This window comes from Symphalangus syndactylus, chromosome 10 (assembly GCF_028878055.3).
Source record: "Symphalangus syndactylus isolate Jambi chromosome 10, NHGRI_mSymSyn1-v2.1_pri, whole genome shotgun sequence".
NCBI lineage: Eukaryota > Metazoa > Chordata > Mammalia > Primates > Hylobatidae > Symphalangus > Symphalangus syndactylus.
The window spans coordinates 63,970,815-63,994,438 of NC_072432.2; the positions used below are offsets into that span (position 1 = coordinate 63,970,815).

Sequence of the window (23,624 nt, forward strand, 5' to 3'; positions counted from 1 at the left end):
AAATTTGCTAATATTGGTAATAAGACTAGAACAAAGGTTTTTAAATTCTCCTGATGTCCTTGTCTTGTTTTGATATGACTATCTTAGTTTCATAAATTGAATGAAATAATGTTTCTGCTCTTCGTCCTCCTTCTTCACTTCTCATCAATCACACTTCACAAGACACAAATTATTTATTGTTTGAAGAATCAATAGAAATGATCTTGAAACTGTCTAGTATTTATGTCTTTAACATAAAGTATTCTGCTTACTATTTTAATTCATTCTATAGTGAGTGCCTTAATAGCTTTTGTACTGTTTGGGCCAAATTTGGTAATATTTTCTAGGCTTTAATATTTAACCTAGAGATCAGAGAGCCAAGGTGGCTGACTAGACAGACAGGAAGAGCTTCTTCCGCTAAGAGAGACAAGACCATCAAGTAGGTCAGCATACTCCAAACAGATCTTCAGAAAGAAGGCATTGAGAGTGGATACAGGGAGGATTCACAGCCAGGGGCTGACAGTGTAGAAAACTGGGAACTCCCAATCAAGTTGCCTAACACCAAGACTCATTCCTGGCCCCAAGAGAAGGGGTGAGTAAAACAGACACAGAGTGGCCCACTCTCGCCACAGACATTTGGGATCCTAGCTATAGGAGGCCCCACAATCTCCACAGGCAATTGAGTTGCCACAGAGAACTGCCAGGATAGTTGGCACAGCCAGAACTACAGTCTGCCTAGAGCCCAGAGGGTTTGGCATGGGAATGGCTGCAGTGGAGCATGATCATAAGTGCCCATTCCCCAAGGCTCATCATACTCCTCTAGGTGGCTTTATCTTTCCCTGTCTTTCTGTAAGATGCTACTCTACCTCTATTGGTATCACATCTAAATTTTAGGCTCCATTGTCAATTGACTGCTCTACTGTTTCAACAATACCTTAGGGGATTAATGGCTCCAATGTCTAATCAATTATATTCAAGCCTCTTTGTAGGGCAATCTTTGAGGCCAGTCTTTTGTTCTAACCCAAAGAGAGTTTTTCTTGGCTGTTTCATTCCCTACTTTTCTCTGTTAAACACACAGCTGATCTATGGTTTAGCTTGTTGTGCTCATGGACTACCAGTCTCCTCCAAATTATCTTGTATCAAAATTGTCATTGTTTTTGACAGGGTCCTCAGGTTTCAATGTACCTATGGTCTGTTTCAAATAAAGAAACTTCTCTTAGGAAGAACTATGGAGCTCTCTGTTTTTGCAGACTACCTGTTTTTCAAAGCAAAACTCTTAGGCACTTCTCCAGATCTGTGCCTCAGGGGCAGGTGCAGTGGCCCAGTGCTGCTAGAATGATAATCCTGTTACTAGTTCATGCTGGCGGTTGGGAGGAGTGGAGTGGGGATGAATGGTGGTATCCCCTGGTCTTCCCAGCTTCTGCCTTCTGGAACGAAACCTTTACCTGTGCTGAGATGAGGATGAATTAGACCCAACATTGTTGACTTGCAACATGTAATATATAACTTCTACCCTATGAGTGGGTGCTGGGTGGGAAAATGGAGTGCTAGATTTAGCTGCATTGTTTAAATAGGAACTTCTGTAATACAGGCTTGGGGAGATAAAAAGTTCTGGCAGCCTGCTCCTTCTGGAGAGATGCCAGACTGGGATCTGAGAGACAGCCTTGTGTTCTTAGCTGCAAGTGCCTGGAATAAAGTTTTTGTCATACTGTGCTGGTAGAAGATAGGTGGAAAAAAGTAGTGGGTCATGGCTCAAATGCCACAGACTTGCATTTCTCTCACAGAGATGTAGTGGATTTTCTTGAGTAAATGTTTATGCATTTGCTATATGACCATGATGAATTTCTAAAGTTTTAAAATGATTTTAAAATATTTTTCACAAGTTATGTATTTTTTTTACTGGGGACTGGGTTCACAGACTGGTTACACCACCATTCTGGAAGTATCTCCCTGTCCATAGTTCTCCTGACTTAATAAAAATATTGTTCTGCACTGATATTTACGTTTCTATTGTCACCATAGAATGAATTATTTCATTTTTAATGATGAATGTTTAAATCAAATTTGCTATAATATATATGATGTTAGATGTTTCATATTTTATAAAAAAATTTCTAAAAACTTTGTATTGATTCCACAAATTTTATGTGTGTATATATAGTCATCCCTTGAAATACATCTGATATTTGTTCTAGAACCCCCCACATATACCAAAATCCTCATATACTCAAGTCCTGCAGTTAGTCCTGAAAAACTCATATATATATAAAGTCAGCCCTTGTTGGTTTCACATCCAAGAATGCTGTATTTTCCATCTTCATTTGGTTAAAAAAAAATCTGTGTATGAATGGACCTGTGCAGTTCAAAACCATGTTGTTTAAGGATCAACTGTGTGTGTGTGTGTGTGTGTGTGTGTGTGTGTTATATGCCTATCTTCTAGCTATCTATCTCATATTTTCTTTGTACATTCATCCATCAATGAATGCCTAAGTTGATTCCATATCTTGGCTATTGTGAATCATGCTGCAAGGGACACAGGACTGCAGTCATCTCTTCAAGATACTGATTTCAATTCCATAGGCTACATACTTAGAAGGGTGATTACTAGTTAATATAGTAGTTCTATTTTTAATTTTTTTAGGAACTTCCGTACTGTTTACATTTAAACTAACAGAACAAGGATTTCTTTTCTCCACATTCTTGCTAACATTTGTAACCTTTTTTTTTTCCAGCATAGCCAACCTAACAGTTATGAGGTAATATCTCATTACAGTTTTGATCTGCATTTCCTTGATTACTGATGTTGAGTTTTTTCATATACCCAATGGCCATTTGTATGCCTTTTTTAGAGAAATGTCTAGTCAAGTCCTTTGCTCACTAAGAAAATCACATTGTGTGTGTGTGCGTGTGTGTGTGTATGTGGATTTTTTGCTAATGAGTTGTAAGAATTACTTATGTATTTTGGATATTAACCTCTCATCAGATATATGATTTGAAAATCTCTCATTCTGAGTGTCTTCTTTGCTGTGAAGAAGCTTTTTAAGTAAAATTCCATTTGTCTGTTTTTACTTTTGTTGCCTGTGCTTTGGCGGTCATATCCCAAAAACTAACGCCCAAACCAAAGTCCAGAAGCTTTTTCCCAAAGTATATTTCTCCATTCAGTTCTGTTAGTATTTGCTTTATATTACATATTTAGGTTTGCTAAAGTTTGATACATACATAGTTATAACTGTTATATCCTCTAATTAATGGAATCCTAATTCTTGATATAATTAACTGAAGTTTTGGACTTAAAGTCTATTTTGTCTGTTATTAAGATAGTCCCTTCTGCTCCCTTTTGGGTATAATTTTCATGAAATATCTTTCTCCATCATTTCATTTTCAGCCTCTGTGTGTCCTTAAAGACAAAGTGAGTCACCTGTAGACAGAATATAGTTGAACTTATTTTTTTTTATTTTTTCATCCACTGTGTGTCTTTTGATTGGATTAAATCATTTATATTTAAAGTAATTTTTATAGGTAAAAACTTACTATTACATTCAAGCTGAGAACCATGTCAAGAATGCAATCCCATTTACAATAGCCACCCACATAAAAATATCTAGAAATACATATAAACAAGAGGTGAAAGAGCTCTACAAAGAGAATTACAAAATACTGCTGAAAGAAATCAGAGGTGACACAAACAAATGGGAAAAAGTTCTGTGCTCATGGATTGGAAATATCATTATCATTAAAAGGGCCATACTGCCTAAAACAATCTACAGATTCATTGCTATTCCTATGAAACCACCAATGCCATCTTTTCACATAATTAGAAAACAAAAATTCTAAAATCCATGTGGAACCAATAAAGGGCCCAAATAGCCAAATAAATCCTAAGCAAAAAGAACAAAGCTGGAAGCATCACATTATCTGATTTCAAACTATACATTACCCAACTTCAACCTATACAGCCATAGTAACCAAAACAGCATGATGCTGGTACAAAAACAGATAGAGACCAATGGAACAGAATAGAGAACCCAGAAATAAAACTGCACACATATAACCATTTGATTATCACAAATAGTTATACGTTTCCCTGCTGACAATCATTTGATTATGACAAATGGTTATAGGTGTCCCCATTGACAAAAATAGCAACAGGGAAAGGACTTTCTATTCCATAAATGGTGCTGAGATAGCTGGCTAGCCATATGCAGAAAGATGAAATTGGCTACCTTTTGCCATATTCAAAATTAACTCAAGATGGATTAAAGATTTAAATGTAAAGGCCGGGCGCGGTGGCTCACGCTTGTAATCCCAGCACTTTGGGAGGCCGAGGTGGGTGGATCATGAGGTCAGGAAATCGAGACCATGGTGAAACCCCGTCTCTACTAAAAATGCAAAAAAAAATTAGCTGGGCGTGGTGGTGGGCGCCTGTAGTCCCAGCTACTTGGAGAGGCTGAGGCAGGAGAATGGCGTGAACCCAGGAGGCAGAGCTTGCAGTGAGCCGAGATCGCACCACTGCACTCCAGCCTGGGTGCCTGGGTGACAGAGTGAGACTCCGTCTCAAAAAAAAAAAAAAAAAAAAAAAAAAAAAAGATTTAAATGTAAGGCCTCAAACTATAAGAATTGTAGAATAAAATCTAGGAAACACCATTCTGAACATCAGCCTTGGGAAGGAATTTATGACTAAGTCATCAAAAGCAATTGCAACAAAAATAAACATGGAGGCTGGGCATGGTGGCTCACACCTGTAATCTCAGCCCTTTGGCAGGTACCAAGGCAGGCAGATCACTTGAGGTTAGGAGTTCAAGACCAGCCTGGCCAACATGGTGAAATCCCGTCTCTATTAAAAATATATAAAAATAGCTGGGTGTGATGGCATGCGCCTGTAGTCCCAGCTACTCAGGAGGCTAAGAGAGGAAAGAGATACCATCTTATACCAGACAGAATGGCTATTATTAAAAAATCAAGACAACAGATGCTGGTGGGGCTGGGGGGAAAAACGAACACTTATATACTGTTGGTGGGAATGTAAATTAGTTTAGCCACTGTGGAAAGCAGCTTGGAGATTTCTCAAATAACTTAAAACAGAAACAGAACTACCATTTGACCCAGCAGTCCCATTACTGGATATTATCCAAAAGGAAACAAATCATTCTAGTAAACAGACATACACTCATATGTTCACTGCAGCACTCTTTATAGTAGCAGACATGGAATCAACCTAGGTGTCCATAAAGAATGCACTGGATAAAGAAAACATACTACATATACACCATGGAATGGTACACAGCCACAAAAAAAGAATGAAACAATGCCCTCTGCAGCAACATGGATAGAGCTTTAGGCCATTATCTTAAGTGAATGAACTCAAGAACAGGAAAGCAAATACCACATGTTCTTATTTATTAATAAAAGGGGGAGCTAAACTTTAGGTAATCATGAACATAAAGATGGCAACAGTAGACACTGGAGACTACTAGAAGTGGAATAGAGGGGGGAAACAAGGCCTGAAAAAGTAACTACTGGTACTGTGCTCACTAGCTGACTGATGGAATCACTTCATACCCCAAACCTCAGCAGCATACAATATACCCTTGTAAAAAACCTGACATGTATCCCCTGAATCTAAAAGTTGAAATTATTAAAAAAAAATTTACTATTTTAAAAAAATATTTTCTTACTGTTTTCTAGTTCCTTTCTTCTTTCTCCATTTTCCTCTGTGACCAATGATACTTGTAGTATTATGCTTTGATTCCTTTAGCTTTTGTATAGCTACTTACTACATGTTTTTTTCTTTGTGGTTACCATGAAGCTCACATAAAATATCTTACAGTTACAACTGTATTCAAGCTGATAACAGCTTAACTTTAGCTGTATACGAAACGTCTACACTTTAACTTCTCCTTCCCCCACAAATTGTTACTGATGTCACAATTTACATCTTTTTATACTGTATACCCGCTAACAAATTCTTTTTTTTTTTTTCTGGAGATGGAGTCTCGCTCTTGTTGCCTAGGGTAGAGTGCAATGGCATGATCTCAGCTCACTGCAACCTCCACCTCCCTGGTTCAAGCGATTCTCCTGCCTCAGCCTCCCGAGTAGCTGGGATTACTGGCACTTGCCACCACACTTGGCTAATTTTTGTATTCTTAGTAGAGATGGGGTTTCACCATGTTGGCCAGGCTGGTCTCGAACTCCTGACCTCATGTGATCTGCCGACCTCGGCCTCCCAAAGTGCTAGGATTACAGGCAGGAGCCACCGTGCCCAGTCCATTAACTAATTCTTGTAGCTATAATTACTTTTACTTTTTTAATACCATTCTCTTTTAATCTTCATACTAAAGTCAAAAGTGATTTATACACCACTCTTAGAGTATTAGAGTATTTTGAACTTGACTATATTCTTACCTTTACAATGAGTTTTATACCTGTTTTTATGTTCTTAGTATACTTTCATTTCAACTTGAGGAACTCAATTTAGCATTTCTTTTAAGGCATGTCCAGTGGTGATAAACTCCCTCAGCATTTTTGTTTTTTGGAGGTGGGGGAGGTTTTTCTTTCTTTTATTGTTTAAGGACAGTTTTGCTGATATATTATACTTGGTTGATAGTTTTGTTTGTTTGTTTTTATTTAGCACTTTGAATATACCATGACACTCTCTTGGCCTTCAAGGTTTGCTGAGAAATCCACTGCTGAGAAATCTTATGGGGGTTCTCTTGTTTAAGATGATTCACTTTTCTTTTGTGGCTTTCAAGATTTTCTTTTTTGCATTTGACATTTGAAAATTTTATTTTAGTGCGTTTTGGTATAGACCTCTTTTGGTTCAATCTATTTGGAGTTTTTTTAGGGCTTCATGAAACTGAATGCCCATTTCCCTCTGCAGATTTGAAAATTTTTCAGCCAATATTTATGTTTAATTTATTTGGGGTTCTTTGGGATTCATGGATCTTGATAGTCATTTCCCTCTGCAGATTTTAGAAGTTGTCCGTTAATATTTCTTTAAATAAGCTTTCTGCCCACATTTTGTTCTCTTTTTCTTCTAGACGTCCCCAAATGCATTTATTGGTTTTCTATAAGGCAGTCCTGGCGCCTGGATCTGAAGGCATGGACCTCATCCTGAGTCCATGGACCCTGTCCTGGTACTGAGGTCCACTGAGGAAGTCTTGGCATTTGGGGTCACAAGGCAGATCTATCTGGTGCCTGTCACTATGGGGACAGGCCTAGAGTCTGCATATATAGAGGTAAGCAAGGGGCTTGGGTCCATGGAGCCAGCCTGGTGGTGAGGTAGACCTGGGGCCTGAGTCTGCATGGGCAGACCTGGGTCCTGGTCTTCTGGTGTTGGCCTCGAGCCCAGGGCCATGGGGTAGTTTGAAGCCTAGGTCGACAGGAGCTAGCCTGGTTCTGGGGTGGCCATGAAACCTGTGTCAGCATGAGCAAGCTGGGTTATGGTCCTCTGGTGCTTGCCTGGAGCCTGGGGCCATGGTGGTGGCCTGAAGCCTGATGCTTGTGGGAGGTGGCCTAGCTTTGGGGTTCACTGGGGTGAGGTTGGTGCTGGGATTTGCAGCAAAGCTGAGGGCTCACTTCACTCTCCTTCTTCCATAGAGTGGGAGGCTTGAGGAAAGTGTGATGTGGGAAATGTAAAAATGTCCTTCCTACACTCTCTAATTTGTCTTTTCTTATTTGTATGTTCCACTGATGTGCTATAACATCTTACCCACATTCCTTAGCTCTTATAAAGATATTTTCTTGCAATGGATGTTTGTTCAAATTCATATTTCTGTGAGGAAGCGAGTGCTAGAAACTCCTATCTTGGAATCCTGCAGATGTCACCCCAAATATAATTATTAATGTTATTTTACAAGTCAGCACTCAGATGAACATATATATTTTGGTGGGGGAGTGGCTCACTTTTGCATCTTCTCTTCTACTACTGCTTACTAGAATCATTATAAAGGAAATCAGATTTCTGGTTCCTTATATAGCTAGAAATTTCTTCATTGCACCATTCTACTGAGTGACAGTTTAGCTGGGTATAAAATTCTAAATTAATTTTTTTCCCTCAAAAGTTTGAAGCTATTACTCTATCATCTTCTAACATCTAAAACCATCAATAAGTAATTAGGTTTCACTTAGATATTAGTTTATTTGTAGATATTCTCCTTACCCCTTATAAATTCTAGGGTTGTTAATGTTCTGAAATTTTAATATATGTATCTAAAAATATTTTAATATTTCTCAGAAATAGGTAAGTAGGTAAGTTTTTTAAACTCAGGACTCACATCTTTTAGCTTTGTGAAGTTATCAGTGATTTCCCTTAAAATGTTATGTCTATATTCATCTTAATAATCTCTAGTATCACCTTCTGAAACTCTTATGTCAGAATTTCTTATGTTCCATATCACAAGCCATGTTTTGTAGATACTTATTTCTCTGTGCTGAATTCTGGGATGAGTTCAGTTTATTACTCCAGAAGATTTATTTTTCTGTTGTGTTCATATTGCTATTTAGTGTTAAAGTTTTATTTTTTAATTTCAATAATTATATTTTTCATTTTAAATATTTCTAATTAATTCATTTTCATAATTATCAATTTTATACAACCCCATATTCTTGTTTTATAAACTGTTATTCTCTCATTGCTATAATCCCTTTTTTATCTTCATAATGGCATAAAAATACTTAAAATCCATTTTGTTTGTACTTGTATGCCTATTTTCCTCACCCTCAGGTTTTCTGCTTGTCAAGTCTGTTTGTCCTTGTCTTTGTTAAGTGCCTATGTTGTTATGACCCCCAAGATACCTCATCCTACAGAATCCTGGTCTTTTGCAGTAAGTTTGCAGTGGCCTTAGCCAAGGCTCCAATAATAGTCTGGTACAGAACAGGCCTTGCAGTCATGGCTGCCAGTCTTTGAAGATTCATTTCTAGACTTGTTCTTGCTTAGCTTTAGACTCCCATAACTGTACAAAATTTGCTGCAGGAGCCCAAAGCTACATGGCAGAAGGTGCTGCTATTCCAAGTAGCCAAGAGTAGAGAAAGAGGTGGCATCTTTCCCAGCACCCAGCACCCAGCTCCATACAAGTTGTGCAGACATGGCTCTCAGCTATATGCCCAACTTGTGTGGGCATAAAGAATGCTTTTTCCAAGCATTCACCTGGGTCCCATCACCCACCTTGCCTGTGGACTAGCTTCACAGCTTCAGGGTGTTCTGAACTCATTTGTTCCCCACTGCTTTTTATTAAGGTGACATCCTTATTCTAGTCTATAGAGAACTCTCTTTCTTGTTTTCTAGAACAACTATGCTTATTAATTTTAAAAATAGTTTTGTTTGCTACTGGAAATTCAGAAATTGAGAAAATTACATGGTCTGTTTAGGAGCTCATTGTCACAAAAGAGAGTCAGATAGCTATAATAGAATATGGCACTATGATATAGAAATGCCCAGGGTGTGGAGGAATCAAGCACAATGGGGTTTAGGGAGGGGGATACCTAGCCTGGCTTGTGGCAGTGAGGGCATGTTTTTCAGGCATATTTGTGGAAGTGAGGGCATGAGCTGATTCTTGAGAGCTACAAGTACATCAGGTGAACGAGGTGAAAAAACTACTCTGAACAGAAGAATCTGACCACACAAAAAAGCAGGAATTTCCAATAAACTTGGGAAGATTTAGGAAGCTAAAAAGAGTTTGAGGTAATTTGAGTATAGGATGTATGTTGAAGACAATGGTTGGTGATGAAGCTGGAGTACAAACACAACCACTAAATGATAGAAAACATTTCATTCTCATCATGTACTTAGGGGAAGAGAAAGGCTGGTTCGTGTGCAAACAACCACATTGCAGTTCAGGTACATCCTCTATTTACACAAAACTTGGTTTATCCATTGAAAATGTCAAGAACTGCAAGTATTACATTACACTGAATTCTTATAAAAAACCATGACTGAATGTATCTAATGATTTTGGAGAAATGAACATGACAGAAATCCACATGATAGGCTTAACCCAGCATATGATTTATTGTTAGAGGAGAGATGAGTGAGTTCATCTTAGATCTTAGAGTTCATCACTCAGATTGGACTCTATTCTGGGCTCCTAGGGAGTCAATTTGAAGTTGTGGAGAAGGAGAAGCCATAAATAAAAAAATACAAGGCATATTTCCCTAAAATTCTGTAATATGCTGGTGCAACTCTGAGAGGTAATAACATGAGGGACAGGCATTTTTCCCATTTTGCCACAGAACTCCAGGCAGCTCCACTTAAAGGGCTTCAGCATATCTAAAATGGAGTGTGCAGTTGGGAGACTGTGTCTGGCTGCAGTGGCAGCTGTTCTTGGCAAGAATAATAGAATCTTATCTTAACACACACATACAGATGTGTGTTGTAAGGAAACAGTTATGAAGGGGTTGAAGCAAGAGAAGAGAACACCATGTAATAACTGACTGGATTTGCTAGGGAGTATAACAACCTATTAGAAGCTCTCAAAAATATCATTAGCAAAGGTGCAAGGCATAATTAAGAGGAACTGCACGCAGAACCTTTAAAGTTTTAGCACTATCCAGGAAATAGTAGGACAATATCCAGATAGAAAAATATTTCCATTATTTCAATAGAAATTTGCTGAATAGCTACTATGTTCTAGGTGATATAGTAGGTGTGAGGGATAAAACCATGAACAAGGCAGCCAAAAATTCCTTCCCTAATGCAGTCTACATTTTCATAGGGAAGATGGCCAGTAACCATACAAATAAATAGATACATAATAAAATGTTGGGTAATGATAAGTGTTAGGAAAAAAAGACTGCTATTTTTAAATAGACCTCTCTACACATATACCATTTAAACAGAGACATGAATTAAATTAGAGAGTGTGATTATGCAAGTTAGTGATTTTCAAACATTTTTGTTTCAGAACTCCTTTATGTTCTTAAAAATTATTGAAAATCCAAAAATTATATCTAATTATATTAACATATAATTACTTAATGACTTATATTTAATGATATAATATAAGCAATTGAAATTGATGAATTAAATATTTTGAAAAACAATAAGTCTATTATATGTTAAAATAAATAACACATTTCTACTAACTATATATTCCAAAATTTTTAAAAAATAAGAAAAGTCACTGTCTTACAATTTTGAAAATCTTTAAGGTCCAACTTAACAGAAAGACAGCTAGATTCTTTTTTTTTTTTTGAGACAGAGTCTCGCTCTGTCGCCCAGGCTGAAGTGCAGTGGTGCGATCTCAGCTCACTGCAAGCTCCGCCTCCCAGGTTCATGCCATTCTTCTGCCTCAGCCTCCTGAGTAGCTGGGACTACAGGCGCCCACCACCACGCCTGGCTAATTTTTTTGTATTTTTAGTAGAGATGGGGTTTCACCGTGTCAGGCAGGATGGTCTCGAGCTCTTGACCTTGTGATCCACCCGCCTCGGCCTCCCAAAGTGCTGGGATTATAGGCGCGAGTCACTGCGCCTGGCCAACAAACAGCTGGATTCTTAAATCTTCTTCTGTATTCAGCTTCATATACATATGTAGTTGGAAAAGGCAGGAGTGTTTTACTAGCCTTTTATGATAATTGTGGATATCTTTCTTTGATTCTATACCAAAACTTGACAAGTGATAGTTTCTTAAATGTTAATTGCAATGTGGAATTTGAAGCCACTTCAATGAACTCTGTAATATTCATACTCCATAATCTGTAATGCTAAAATCCACTGGTCTGTGTTGCATTTTGAATGGATTCCATGACATTATGTATTGCTTATTTGGAAAATAGCATTTCACTGAGTTTTGTGGATATCCCACATTGCCACATATCATTATACAATATAAAAACTACATTCATTAATAGCACTATTGATCTCATGAGAAACAAAAACATTAAGTATTAGAAAGCTGTCAAGCTCACAGTGGGGATACTGCTTTTGCTTGAAATCAAACTAAGGCTTAGTACAGAGGGCTAGTATAAATTCACTAAAACTCACCTGGGTGCCTTTGGCACCTATTACTAGACTTTGCTTTCATATCTTCCTTCCCATTGACAAAAGCAGATGATTGAGCACTCTGACCCATTTCCTGCAAAGCCAATAGATGGTTCTATCTCTACCCCCAAGTGAAGACTACCCACTCATCTATCTTTCTGGTCTGAGGATTATACCACTTCCCAGAAGACTGGAGAGATTGTGGTGATGAATGTAACAAATAAATACACGGTTCTATCTCCACCACCAAGCGAAGATTACCCACTCATCTATCTTTCTGATCAGAAGACTGGAAAGATTGTGGTCATGAATGTAACAAGTGATTTCACTCTTCATTTGAGACCCCACCCCCAACAAACAGGGAGTGGCATTTTCTCCCACAGGCCCAACCTTAAACATATAATAATCACATAACAACAGTAGGAACAAATAGTAACAAGAGATTGTTCTGTCACACCTACCAACAGATTGAGCAGTGTTATTTATAATTTTGATCCCCCACAAAGTATAAAAACAACAGTGTTTTGGGCCAAATCTCACAGAGCCCACTATAATAGGTGAGGTCTGTGTACAAGCCAAAGTTAAGAAAGAACGGGTGCTTTGAGAGAATAAAAAAGCTCCCTTTACTCCTAAGGATTTAATGCGTGGCTCTGTTACCTTGCCTACAAGCTTTGTTTGGGGAGAATTTATAGGTGCTTATGATATACTTGTGATGTAAGGACCAAACAAAAAATAAAACAACATATTCATATTCATTTAGCAACATGAAAAACATGCAGAGAAAGAAACTCTGAACAGGCCTGAGATGGAATCTTGTAAATCAAAGGAATAATTTTTTAAAGTAAAAAAAAAGTTTATTAAAATCAAACAAAACAACAAAATATCAAAATAAACCAAATATTTTTTTAAAAAAATCAGCAAAGTCCATAAATGTGGATTTAAGAAAGCTTCAAGACTTTGCCTCAAATATGTCAAAGGTCTTCATGGCAGAGTTTTTATGCTACCATAACAATCCCATCCCATTTAGCCTAATGGGAATGTGATGAGACAGTATCCTCACATTTGGGAGTACAAAGATAACCTGCAGAGTTCCTGTCCTCAAGCTTGAAACATACTATTTGGAAGATGACTGGCAAAACTGAAATGCGCTGTGATAAAAATATATCTGATTTACGCATAGTTAAAACTGGCAAAAGAAAACTACAAAAGTCTTCTTGGCTACTAATCATAAACTCTTAAAAAGCATATGGCAGCTGAGAAGCCACATCCTTTGGGAGGCCTTCTGTGCCACAGCAATCCTAACACTCCACCAAGTCCCCTTCTATAGGTACCTATAGCATCCTGCACCTCTCTCTCTCACCAATTTTCAAATTTTGCTGTTACATTTGTATGTTGTTACTTGATTAGTGTCTATTAGAGTAGACTATAAGCTCCATTTAAAAATATGAATGTGAAATGTTATACATTAGGAGAGAGTTATAGAATTGTAGTTAGAACTTTGCAAACTTTTTGTAAATTTAAACACATGTTGGTTTTTTGTTTTCTTTAAATATGCCCTTTCAGTTCTATTAAAAAGTATTGCCAAGGAAAAGAGACATGTGACCAACATAACTATAAATTCCTGAGAAACAGCTATTTAAGGCTGATGCCCACTCTTTCAAATACGTTAACACTTACACTTGATATAAAGCAAATAAACAAGAATAATTAAAAGCAAATCCCACCGTCCAAAATCATGGCAGCCATAGCCAAAAACAGAATAAAGAATCAATATCAGGAGCTTTAGAGTAAGACAGACTTGGTTTCCAATCCTAATTCAGCTACTTTATTGTATGATCATAAGCAAATCAATTCACTTTAAGCCTCAAATTTTTGCATCTATAATATAGAAATAATAACCTTACTGACCTCATAAGAATGTTGTAAGATTTAAATAAGATGATGTTTCAGAAATGCTCAATAAATATTAGTTATTATAATAAACATTGTAAACACTGATATTTAAATAAAGAAATGATAAGCCTATACTAAAACTCTATACTGAAAGATTACATTAAAATCTGTTTGCTACCAACCACTGTTTTTAAAAATAATGTACCATGATACTCAGAAATATGAGAGTATTTTAATTATTTAATCATATAGAAAAGATTAAATGTCCCTATACATGCTTTTTTGACCATTTTTTTAGTCTGTTTTTATTTTATTCTTTTACTTATTTACTATATGCGTTAATTAAATTGTCATTTTTTGATAATTATAGATTCACAGGCCATTGTAAGAAATAATACAAGATACTATATAATGATAATACCTTGCCAAACTATAGGACAATATTACACCCAGGATATTGACATTGATACAGTTAAGATATAGAACATTTCCGTCATCACAAGGGTCCCTCATGTTGCCTTATTACAGCCACACCCAGTTCCCTCCCACATCATCCTGTCCTTGACTCCTGGAAACCGCTAATTTTGTCACTTTCAAGAATGCTATATAAATGGAATCATATATTCTATGATTGAACATAGAACATGTGAGATTGCCTTTTTTACTTCATAATTTGCTGGAAATTCATTCAGGTTGCTGTATCAATAGTTCATTCCTTTTCACTGCTGAGGAATATTGCATGAATGGGTATACATGCTTCTTTTTTTAGCAATGTCAAGAAAATTAATAAGACAAATTTAAGACTAGATAGGTTTTTCTAAGGTCTAAAATACTTATATCGTGCCGGGTGTGATGGCTCATGCCTGTAATCCCAGCACTTTGGGAAGCTGAGGCAGGTGGATCGCTTGAGTTTAGGAGTTGGAGATGTCCTGGGCAAAATGGTGAAATCTCTCCCTACAAAAAATACAAAAATTAGCTGGGCATGGTGGTGTGCACCTTGTAGTCCCAGCTACTTAGGAGGCTGAGGTGGGAGGATCACTTGAGCCCAGGAGGTCAAGGCTACAGTGAGCCCTGATTGCACCACTGCACTCCAGCATGGGAAATAGAGAGAGACCCTATAAATAAAACAAAAAATTAAAAATTAAACAATGATATTGGGAAAAAATGGATCTGCACCTATTTATTACAAAACATGCTTCAGTTAAAATATAGATTTATCTTTGGCAGACCATAATATTATAGAACAAGTTATTAATGTCATCTAGATAATTCTATGGGCTTGAGGAAAGAGCTCAGCAATAAGGAATGTTCAAGACAGAGAATAGAAAAAGTCATTTGATAATGGTAAAAGTAAGGAACTCAATTGAGAGCAGGTTGAGGGGTTTCTTTTCTCTCTTTCCCTCATATTCTTGCCCCACTCCTTCCTCTTGGTGCTAATAAAGAACTAGATGACTTCTTTCTACTACATATATGGAAATGAATTTGAAAGCCGAAATTATCCTCTATTTTAGTATCCCCAGGGCTTCCAGTTTCCCATATCTTTTTTAAAAAGCTTTATTGAGGAATAATTCACACACTACATGATTTATCCATTTAATTCATATTTCTTCTTTGTCCCAAGAAAAGCCAAATAATTAAAGGTGTTTGGTAGTTTGAAGGAGACTAGCCATTTCAGTTTAATACATTGTTTCCATGCTCCTCTATATTAAAAAAGTAACAGTCACAGAAAACAACATGACAGCAGGCAGAATCTTGCCAGTGATTGGAAATGGGTCATCTAAATATTCTTTATTTTGCTTTATAATATGAAATCAATACATCTTAGAAAATTTGCTTAGAGAATTCAGAAAATGATAAAAGGGAATATATATTTATCTACCAGAGATAACATCTCAAATTGTATTTTTAAATTCTATCTTTGTTTTGTTTGTGAGTGTGTATGCATGACTGTGTGTGGTCATATCTCTTTCTAAAATGAATATAATCGAATACAAATGTTTTTAAAAATATAATTTCATTGGATCTATAGAATTCCTATAGATATACACCATCAACCATCATCCATTAAATATTCCAACATTGTTGAATGTTTAGAGTGTTTCCACTTTTTGCTGTCATAAATAAATTTATAACAGATATCTTTGTATGTTATCTCTGTAAGCCTCAATATAATTCTCTTTAGGATAAATTTCTAAAGGTAGTATTTTGGGAACTGAGATAATGTTAGTTAACAAGCTTGTCTCCCAAAAATGTTTTAAAAAATATTTATTTGTATTTGCAGAAATGTACTTACGTTTACTACCTAATTCTGTAGCTAGGCTGCAGTAAAACTAACGCCATTTCCCGAGTTCTTTCCAAACTGCTCAAAACCCTTTGCAGAGCTTCCACTACAACGTCATAAAATATATCATTAAGTAGAGGAGGGGGAACCCCTTCAAATGTTTTTTTATTCAAGAGAAGTAAATTTGGGGGTGGTATCTTAGTGACCTACAAGAATGTATGTTGTTACTCTTAGTACACATGGAGGGATTCTCACTCCTTTTGATATGGTGCACCACATTATTTTTAAGAATATCCTGACCAACTACCCTGGGAAGGATGTATATGGTAATGTGGATTTGGGGGTGTATGTGTATTTTACAGAGATAAGGAATCTTTCTGATTTTTGTTAAAATAAATATAAGCAGGAATTATGAAACACATAATAGAAACTCAACAAAAACATTATTGCAATGCACTTGCCCCTTTTTACAATGTAATATCTGATTCTTATATTGATTATTATCTTCATCTGAAAGGCACATATTAATAAAATTCTGAGTGAATTGCCTGCAATCTACACACTCAGAGAAAACCTGAGTTATTTGAATTTGTTCCAACCACAATCATAATGCCCACACTTCTGCACAATACTCGTTAATTCTCACATTTTGTAACAAAGGTAAGTCATTTTTAAAATCAGCAATTATGAATTAAACAAAAATAAACGTGGGGGAAACGTGCTTCAGCAAAAGACAGAGCCAGAAGCCTTTTATTTTCTTTCTTTCTTTTTTTTTGTTAATTATACTTTAACTTCTAGGGTACATGTGCACAACGTGCAGGTTTGCTACATAGGTATACATGGGCCATGTTGGTTTGCTGCACCCATTAATTCGTCATTTACATTAGGTATATCTCCTAATGCTGTCCCTCCCTCTGCCCTCCCCCACCCGAACCACAACAGGCCCAGGGGTGTGATGTTCCCCTTCCTGTGTCCAAGTGTTCTCATTGTTTAGTTCCCACCTATGAATGAGAACATGCAGTGTTTGGTTTTCTGTCCTTGTGATAGTTTGCTCAGAATGACGGTTTCCAGCTGCATCCATGTCCTTGCAAAGGACATGAACTCATCCTTTTTTATGGCTGCATAGTATTCCACGGTGTATATGTGCCACATTTTCTTAATCCAGTCTATCACTGATGGACATTGGGGTTGGTTCCAAGTTTTTGCTATTGTGAATAGTGCCGCAATGAACATACGTGTGCATGTGTCTTTATAATAGCATGATTTATAAGCCTTTGGGTATACACCCAGTAATGGGATCAATGGGTCAAATGGTATTTCTAGTTCTAGATCCTTGAGGAACCACCATACTGTCTTCCACGATGGTTGAACTAGTTTATACTCCCACCAACAATGTAAACGTGTTCCTATTTCTCCATATCCTCTCCAGCATCTGTTGTTTCCTGACTTTTTTTTTTTTAATGATTTTTTTTATTTCCATCGGTTTTTGGAGAACAGGTGGTGTTTGGTTACATAAGTAAGTTCTTTAGTGGTGATCTGTGAGACTTTGGTGCACCCATCACCCAAGCAGTATACACTATACCCAATTTGTTGTCTTTTATCCCTCACCCTCCTCCCACCCTTTCCCCCAAGTCCCCAAAGTCTATTGTATCATTCTTATGCCTTTGCATCCTTATAGCTTAGCTCCCACTTATGAGTGAGAACATATGGTATTTGGTTTTCCATTCCTAAGTTACTTCACTTAGAATAATGATCACCAATTCCATCCAGTTTGCTGTGAATGCAATTATTTCATTCCTTTAACGATCGCCATTCTAACTGGCGTGAGATGGTATCTCATTGTGGTTTTGATTTGCACTTCTCTGATGACCAGTGGTGATGAGCATTTTTCTTGTGTTTGTTGTTTGCATAAATGTCTTCTTTTGAGAAGTGTCTGTTCATATCCTTTGCCCACTTTTTGATTGGGTTGTTTTTTTCTTGTAAATTTGTTTAAGTTTCTTGTAGATTCTGGATATTAGCCCTTTGTCAGACGGGTAGATTGCAAAAATTTTCTCCCATTCTGTAGGTTGCCTGTTCATTCTGATGACAGTGTCTTTGGCTGTGCAGAAGCTCTTTAGTTTAATTACATCCCATTTGTCTCTTTTGGCTTTTGTTGCCATTGCTTTTGATGTTTTAGACATGAAGTCCTTGCCCATGCCTATGTCCTGAATGGTATTGCCTAGGTTTTCTTCTAGGGTTTTTATGGTTTAGGTCTAACATTTATGTCTTTAACTACATAAATGAGTAAAAAGAAAGGACTTCCATAGAAAGTTGCCTTAGAACGCACCACAGATATATACCAATACACATTCCTTCCTTCTCAGAACTGCTGTACTTCAGAACCAAAGCCACACCTAAAGCAGGTAGCCAGGTGCTCCGTCAGAGTCTCCATAGTACATTTCAAACACCACCTCTGTATGGATTATTACATAAGCACTGACATGTATCATTTTGATCACTACATTTTTTAAATACCAATTTTCCTAGGTATTAATTAGATATGCCGATGCTATTAAAATGACACAATAATGACTATAGATCTAATAAAATTGTTCACCTTCTGATAGTCAGCACATGTCTGCAACAGACATTCAGTAATACCATGCTCTGAATACACCATTGGAATGATGACTTCACCTACAGAAAGGCTTATATTCCTACCCACAGTAGAAAGTAAAGCAATGGTATTTTCTAGTTTTTTCATTGAAGACAGTAATTTCTCACTTAATTCTTTGCCTCTTCCCTACCTTTCTTTGAACTCGGCAGGTGCAAGCTCTGAGTCAGTGGTGCTGATGCAATGCCATATTAAGCTTTCATGAAGTGGAACAGCCCCAAACAAGGTATGAAAGAGAATCTAAGGCTGAATGAGTCCTGAAAGGATCATCTTCCCCTATGAAGACCTTCCTTACCTTCTAGGAAAAAAGCTTAAACCAAGACCAAGATAAGCACTTGACTCCTTTTTTTTTCAGACAGAGTCTCACTCTGTCACTCAGGCAGGAGTGCAGTGGCACGATCTCAGCTCACTGCAACCTCCGCCTCCTGGATTCAAACTACTCTCTCAAGCGATTCTCGTGCCTCAGCCTCTAAAGTAGCTGAGATTACAGGTGTGCACCACCACGCCCAGCTAATTTTTGTATTTTTAGTGAAGACTGGGTTTTACCATGTTGGTCAGGCTGGTCTTGAACTCCTAACCTCAAATGATCTGCCCACCTTGGCCTTCCAAAGTGTTGGGATTATAGGCTTGAGCCACCGCGCCTAACCCGTTAAGCCGTTGACTTCTAAAGAAAGGAATTCATTCATTGAACAGGGAGTTTTCTAGTCCTAAAGGCAAGGTTTTCACCAGGTACAAGAAACACAAATATAAATAAGACATGGTCCTGGCTGCTGGAGGTCACAGAACAGTGGATTTCATTCCAGTGCTGTCCCAATATAATTCTTACTATTCCCTACTCATCACATATGTCATGTAGGTCCTTTCTTTGTATTTCCTTTCTCCTTCTCCTCTTTATTATTTTGTTATACTTCACAATATGATTGAGAGAGGACTTTTATCCTTTATATGAAAGCACCCTTGTCATCCCATGTTACCACAACATATTTAAATTTTACAAAATGTAAAGGCATATTTTATGCCTGACATGGGTGTTATTAAATGGCTTCTTTACAACTATAAAGTACAACTTCATATAATCCCATAAAAAGTAAGGTTTATTTAAAAAAAAAAACCTAAAAAGAGATAAATCCACTGAAAATTTGGTGGGGAAAAATGCCTTATACCTCCTCTTCAGTGTAAGTTCAGATAGCATTTATTGGAGTCTCTTGATGAAGTGAGTGATAATATTCATGGCATATATCCAAAAAGGCACATGAAACTTAAAGTATGATTTTTAATCATCTACTGACGCATTAGGAAAATACATGTGCGTTACGCACCACTCTCTATTAGATATGTGAAGCCTATCCTGTTTTTCATGCAGAGATAATCATTTACTGGCATGACTGAGCTAGAGAGAGAAAGCTTTCAATCCATACTAGCAATGTAGACCCTGGCGTGTCATAAGTTGCCTTGACCTGAGCCCCAGGGCAGTTGAATGGATACCACAAGTGTGAAGGAATAAAGGACAAGGTGAGACCATAGAGAATACGCTGGATGGCTAGAAAAAACTACTGAGCACATCCATAGCATGTAGAACTTTTGTTTTCAGGTCCTAGTTTTTAAAGACTAAGAGTGAATAAGTCAATAGATGTTTCAGGCAAAATTTAGGCAACCTGGTTTAGAAATCAAATAATCAAGCCATAAGGAATTGAGAAAACAATTTATTTGTGTTTCAGAAAGCATTAACATAATCAAATAATGGACATGGGAAATCCAGAGTTACTAAAACCAGGCTGTTGGTCACAGAAAAAAGTGCTGTGAAGATACAATAGGCTGTGAGCAATAAAACTGTAAAAATCAGGTCAAGTTGGTAACCTGGACAAGTCAGATAATGGAAATTAACTGAGCATTAGATGGTCACAATAAATCCACTATGCAAAGACTACAAATGCAAGCAAAAACAAAAAATTCGGCCTGCTGGAAACATTTCTTAAAGAAGTTTACATTACATTAAAGAAGTTTAAATTTAATCTTTTACATGTAAAAAATTAAACATTTATGAAGTGAAGTCCATCATTTTATTTTTAGGACACAATTTTATCTCCACTATATGGCACATTTTGGTTTATCAAATACATTCTCTCATGTTACTCAAACAATGCTTTCAAGCTGATAAAGTTGGGGTTACAAAAGAACAACAGGTATGAAACAACAAAGCTTCATAAAAATACCAGTTTTTTCTTATACAATCAATTGAAGTAGATGCTGGAATAAGAATAGGCTATCTTTCATTGGCACTAGGTATACAGAAGCAAGAAGGCAATGTTATAGAAGTAACCATATCAACCAACACACTTCAAATATGTCTGAAATAGAAATTCAGTCCATGCACTATAAACAGACTTATTCTAGATGGTTTTATCCATGCCTTCGTGTCCAATACCCCTGATATTAATGACTTCCAAAATTATCACTCCAGAACACAGCTCTCTCCCAAACCCCACACCCACATATCTCAACCCTCTCCTGGACTTTTCCACCTGAATATAACACCTAGTGTCATCAACTCAACACATTCACATTGAATTAATTATCTCCTCCCACTCATTCATCTTTACTTCTCTCAAACCTTGCTTCCTTTCTATATACTCTTCCTTGTTAATGGCAACACCATATACTTAGTCTCTAAAGCCAGTAAGTCTTTCTAGTCTACTTCCTGTTTTTCCTTCTCACTTTCATCTACTCCTGTATTAGTGTAGAACCACATCAGTGCTACTTCCAGTTTTATCCCTGCACAGGGGCTATCCAAGTGATCTTTCTAAAATTCAAATATGATGTTATTCCAGTGCTTCTAATTATTTAAAGGTTGCCTATAACCTACAGGATAAAATTAAAATTTCTTAATTTATTATGATGTCTGATTTTTCCTAAACGTTATGCTTCATCTTTCACAACTCACAGACAGGCACCTGTCATTTTGAAAGAGTAAATATTTTCTTTGCTATATGCATAGCATTTTATAGCTCTAAGTTGCCAGAAGTCTCATTGCCTTTTATTCTGCCTAGTGAATTTCTGTTCATTCTGTGGGATGAAACCCAACTCTTTCATTTACTCTTCAGAGTCAGAGGAAAAGAGCTATTACTTCCTCTCCAATGATGCTCTCTCTCTGTCTCTGTTTTTATTTTTCAATCTATCTGTGTCTCCTACACACACAAACACACACACACACACACACTGTCTCCTTTTCTAAACAGATAGACATGTACATATATATACACACATGTATTTAATATTGCACTAGCAAGCTGTATTACACTAATTTGTTTGTACATCTTTCTCCTCTACTAGTGTCTGGACTTCTCAAGAGCTGAACCAAGTTTATATATATATATATATTTTTCTATTGCCTGCTGTATGGCTTAATATATACCAGTGGCAAAATTAGTATTTGCTGGATGGATGAATGAATGAGTCTCGAAGAAAATATGTATAAACTTAAACATTACAGAACTGTTCATAATAGCAATAAATTGGAAATAGCATACATATTCATCAACAGAAAATGGATACTCAGCAATTGAGTATTATAGAAATAGTGCTACATCTATTAGCATGGGCAAACTTTCAAGTCATAGTATTAGTCAAAACAAAGCAAGTTATAGAAATACAAAACAGGTAGATTGAAAATATACATAATATTCACATCAGTCAAATTTAGGTATTGATAACATAAGTGTTAACATTTTAATTAAGATTATTCTTATACACTTTTGGGTATATTTAAGTATTTCCTAACATAAACCTTTTAAAGGCCTGGACATAAAAATATAACAAAGTGATAATATCAAAGGCTACAGACATAACTTGAAAGGAAGAACCTCCCTTCTTCCCAAGCCCATGATATACATGTATGGACCCAAGTAGAATTAAGTTTAAATGATGTACCATTTGACCATCTAAAGTATATTTCCAAGGAAGTCTGTGACTCTCCACAGTGAAGAAAGATCTTTGATCTAAATTGTTCTTTACTGAAGCTTTTTTGGATATTGCTATCAATGCTTGTTTTACTCATGAAAAATCGGAAGTAGTACATATATATGTGTTGAGAGAAGAACCTCAAAAGAAAAAAAATCAACCTCAGCTAACCATGTACTAATAGCATAGACTGAAAACACTTAGAGATGAAAAGATTAAACCCCCCTTTTCAAAAGTCCCTGTAATTAGAACAAGTTGAGGAGAAAAATGCAAGGGTCTCAGTTAAATGAAGAAAAAAAAATTAAACTTTGTGATGGTTCTGAGGTGATCAATCTTGGGAAAATGTTTTTGCTTATTTGAGGCTAATGAGCAAGAAAACATATAGAAGTCTGTACATGTTTTCGTACAGTCTATATTACCAAAGTATCAGAAAGTTAAAGACAAAGGCTTTTCATAATAGACAATACATTTTCATATATTTTCATTTAAAACATGTAATTTTAGTGATAGGCTCACCACACACTAGGAGAATGAAGGGAAGGGAAACTACATTCACTTAGTAGCCATTATGTGCTAAGCATGTAATTCTCATGACAGTTTATAAACACTAGTATTACTACCTCCATTTTGCGATAGCTGAAAATAAAGCCCAGAGAGTTAGATGTGATTTTTAAAGTTAAAATTGAATTTAAAACCAAACCCTCCTTACTTTAAAGACCATGTTTCTTTTGATACTACACCCTACTTCATATTTGAGTCCCTTTCCCCACACACCAGGCTTCTATCTTCTCTCGTGGAAAGATAAGGATCTAAAGCTTCATAGTATACTGATTGGTAATGATAACAGGCCTAGAGAATGGGTTACAAATGAGACAAAGCTATCTCCCC

The 23,624-nt window shown here is 36.6% G+C and overlaps 1 protein-coding gene across 8 annotated transcripts in view; it reads right to left on the minus strand.

The window, feature by feature from the left end:
- The window catches only part of MTHFD2L (methylenetetrahydrofolate dehydrogenase (NADP+ dependent) 2 like), a 147,050-nt gene that overhangs the window by 49,294 nt on the left and 74,132 nt on the right, over nt 1-23,624 (minus strand). Inside the window, exon 7 of one of the 8 annotated variants that reach the window (XM_055297344.2) lies at nt 14,884-14,960. The exons of 5 other annotated variants lie outside the window; for them this stretch is intronic. In XM_055297344.2, the coding sequence (XP_055153319.2) occupies nt 14,905-14,960 (56 nt within the window). In that variant the 3' untranslated portion in view covers nt 14,884-14,904. Of the gene's footprint in view, nt 1-14,883; nt 14,961-20,466; nt 23,373-23,624 lie in introns of those variants that run through there. 2 more of the 8 variants (XM_063611183.1, XM_063611186.1) reach the window with 2 other exon arrangements.